At 43.7% G+C, this 2,122-nt stretch overlaps 1 protein-coding gene across 1 annotated transcript in view; it reads right to left on the reverse strand.

Annotated features, from left to right (window-relative positions):
* Positions 1-1,611: 1,611 nt before the first annotated feature.
* LOC104628261 (probable global transcription activator SNF2L2) overlaps positions 1,612-2,122 on the reverse strand; it is a gene marked incomplete at its 5' end in the record, with an annotated part of 3,804 nt that continues 3,293 nt past the window's right edge. The window contains one exon of the mRNA XM_010296785.1: positions 1,612-1,865. Coding sequence (XP_010295087.1) covers positions 1,612-1,865 — 254 coding nt within the window. The remainder of the gene's footprint in view (positions 1,866-2,122) is intronic.

Genomic DNA, 2,122 nt, shown 5'->3' on the forward strand with positions numbered 1-2,122 from the left:
CAACCCCAAGGAACGCTACAGGCTTGTGAAAGAGTGGCTGGAGAGCTGCTCAGCAGAAAACAACCTGGGGGTGCTGGCTGACAGCCAGCTGAATATAAGCTAGTAGTGTGCCCAGGTGGCCAGGAAGCCCAACAGCGTCCTGGCCTGTATCAGAAATAGTGTGGCCAGCAGGAGTAGGGAAGTTATCATGCCCCTGTACTCGGCACTGGAGAGGACACACCGCATACTCTGTTCAGTTTTGCGCCCCTCACTACAGGAAGGACATTGAGCTGCTGAAGCGTGTCCAAAGAAGGGCAATGAAGCTGGTGAGGGGTTTGGAGCACAAGTCTTAAGAGGAGCAGCTCTTAAGGGAACTGGGGTTGTTTAGCTTGGAGAAAAGGAGGCTGAGGGGAGGCCTTATCAGTGTCTACAGCTACCTGAAAGGAGGTTGTGGTGAGGTGAGTGTTGATCTCTTCTCACAAATAACAAGTGATAGAACAAGAGGAAACAGCCTCAAGTTGTGCCAGGGGAGGTTTAGATTGGGTATTAGGAAAAATTTCTTCACCAAAAGGGTTGTCAAACACTGGAAGAGTCAGCCCAGGGAAATGACTGAGTCACCGTTCCTAGAGGTATTTAGAAAGACACATAGATGTGGTGCCTAAGGACATGGTTTAGTGGTGGACTTGGCAGTGCTAGGTTAAAGGTCCGACTTGATGATCTTAAAGTTCTCTTCTGACCTAAACGATTCTAAGGTTCTGTGAAAGCCAAAGTCATTAAACAAGTCGTCAGTGAGATCACCATCCCTTTTGGCTAGCTTCCCCTACAACTTCATTGTTACAGTAACCGGAAGATGCACCATCAGTCCAAAACAAGCAAATACACTAAGTGCAGTTTATTTCCTCTGACTGATAATGATCAGGAACATGTTTTAGGTACAGATGAAGATCCTTCTGCCTGGCAGATTCTCAAGGTCAACTGTTTAATAGCCTTGTTGATAGGAAGAGGGAAGAAGTCTCTTTCTAACTCCACAAGAAGTGTCATAAGCTATACTTTATAATGAATGTAATTAACCATCTCGTTACGGCACTCAGGAGGAAACTTTTAAAAATCATGCTTCTTGGTAACCTTTTTTTTTCTGATCTTGCCTGTGACTTCCTTCGTATTCTCTCTACTCTGCTAGTCCAGCCAACCCCATCATCACTAATAAATTTGGTTTTGCTGTGGCCACTAACTCATCAGCCTTTTGACCTCCATTGTTCTCTTCTACCTTCCCTTTTGTTTATAATTCTGAAAACTTTCTGCACTGAATGCTTTATCTGTACACTACAAGGATCTTGATTTCCTAACTTTCAGTGTTTACAGCATCCAACGAATACACTAACCAAGCAAAGTCCTTGAGCCTGTTTTAAACTTACCTGGTTTGCAATGATACTGCCAGTATGCTTTACTAGTTCATAACTTGGGGTAGAATTACATCATTGTTTGGTTTGACATTTCTGTACTTCTCTTTGACACACTCTCTCTCCGGAAACTCAGTTTATACTATTATCACCACAGTAGCTTACTGCAAGGAGTTTCAGTTGAGAAAGTGAAAAACAACCTGCATATGCATTTGAATCTTGTTATTTGCTTTTACCTATATTCACGTTCTTGGAGTATTTCAACAGGATCCAGTCCTTGTGGCTTCTGGATGGGGCTGATGCGATTCTGCTTTTGCTGCAGCTGAACTATGGGTGAAGGCTGTCCAGGTGCTGGCTGTGGTACAGAAGGCCCAGGCATGGTGGCAGCAGGCTGGGCAGCAGGTGGGGCAGGAGAAGGTCTCCCACTAGGGGGTGGCGCGGGAAGCTTTTGCTGCGCATTGGAGACACTCATATCCGGGGCTTGACCTGAATCATAAAAAGTACTTATTCATAACATGAAACATGGAACACAGGAAGAAAATCAAGATGGTTTCTGAAGACAGAAAGTGAAGCTAAAGTAAACATTAAAAATCACATGAAAAAGCACACTGAGATAGATTACGCTCCATATTTTAAAAAACATACTAAAATGCAAGTATACCATTCATTGCAGGAGTTGCAGTCCAAAGAAAAACAAAACACCTGAAACTATGATGAATGCTATTTCTTTTCCTATTCCTGCT

The sequence above is a fragment of the Phaethon lepturus genome, unplaced genomic scaffold, assembly GCF_000687285.1.
Source record: "Phaethon lepturus isolate BGI_N335 unplaced genomic scaffold, ASM68728v1 scaffold14831, whole genome shotgun sequence".
In the NCBI taxonomy this organism is placed as follows: domain Eukaryota; kingdom Metazoa; phylum Chordata; class Aves; order Phaethontiformes; family Phaethontidae; genus Phaethon; species Phaethon lepturus.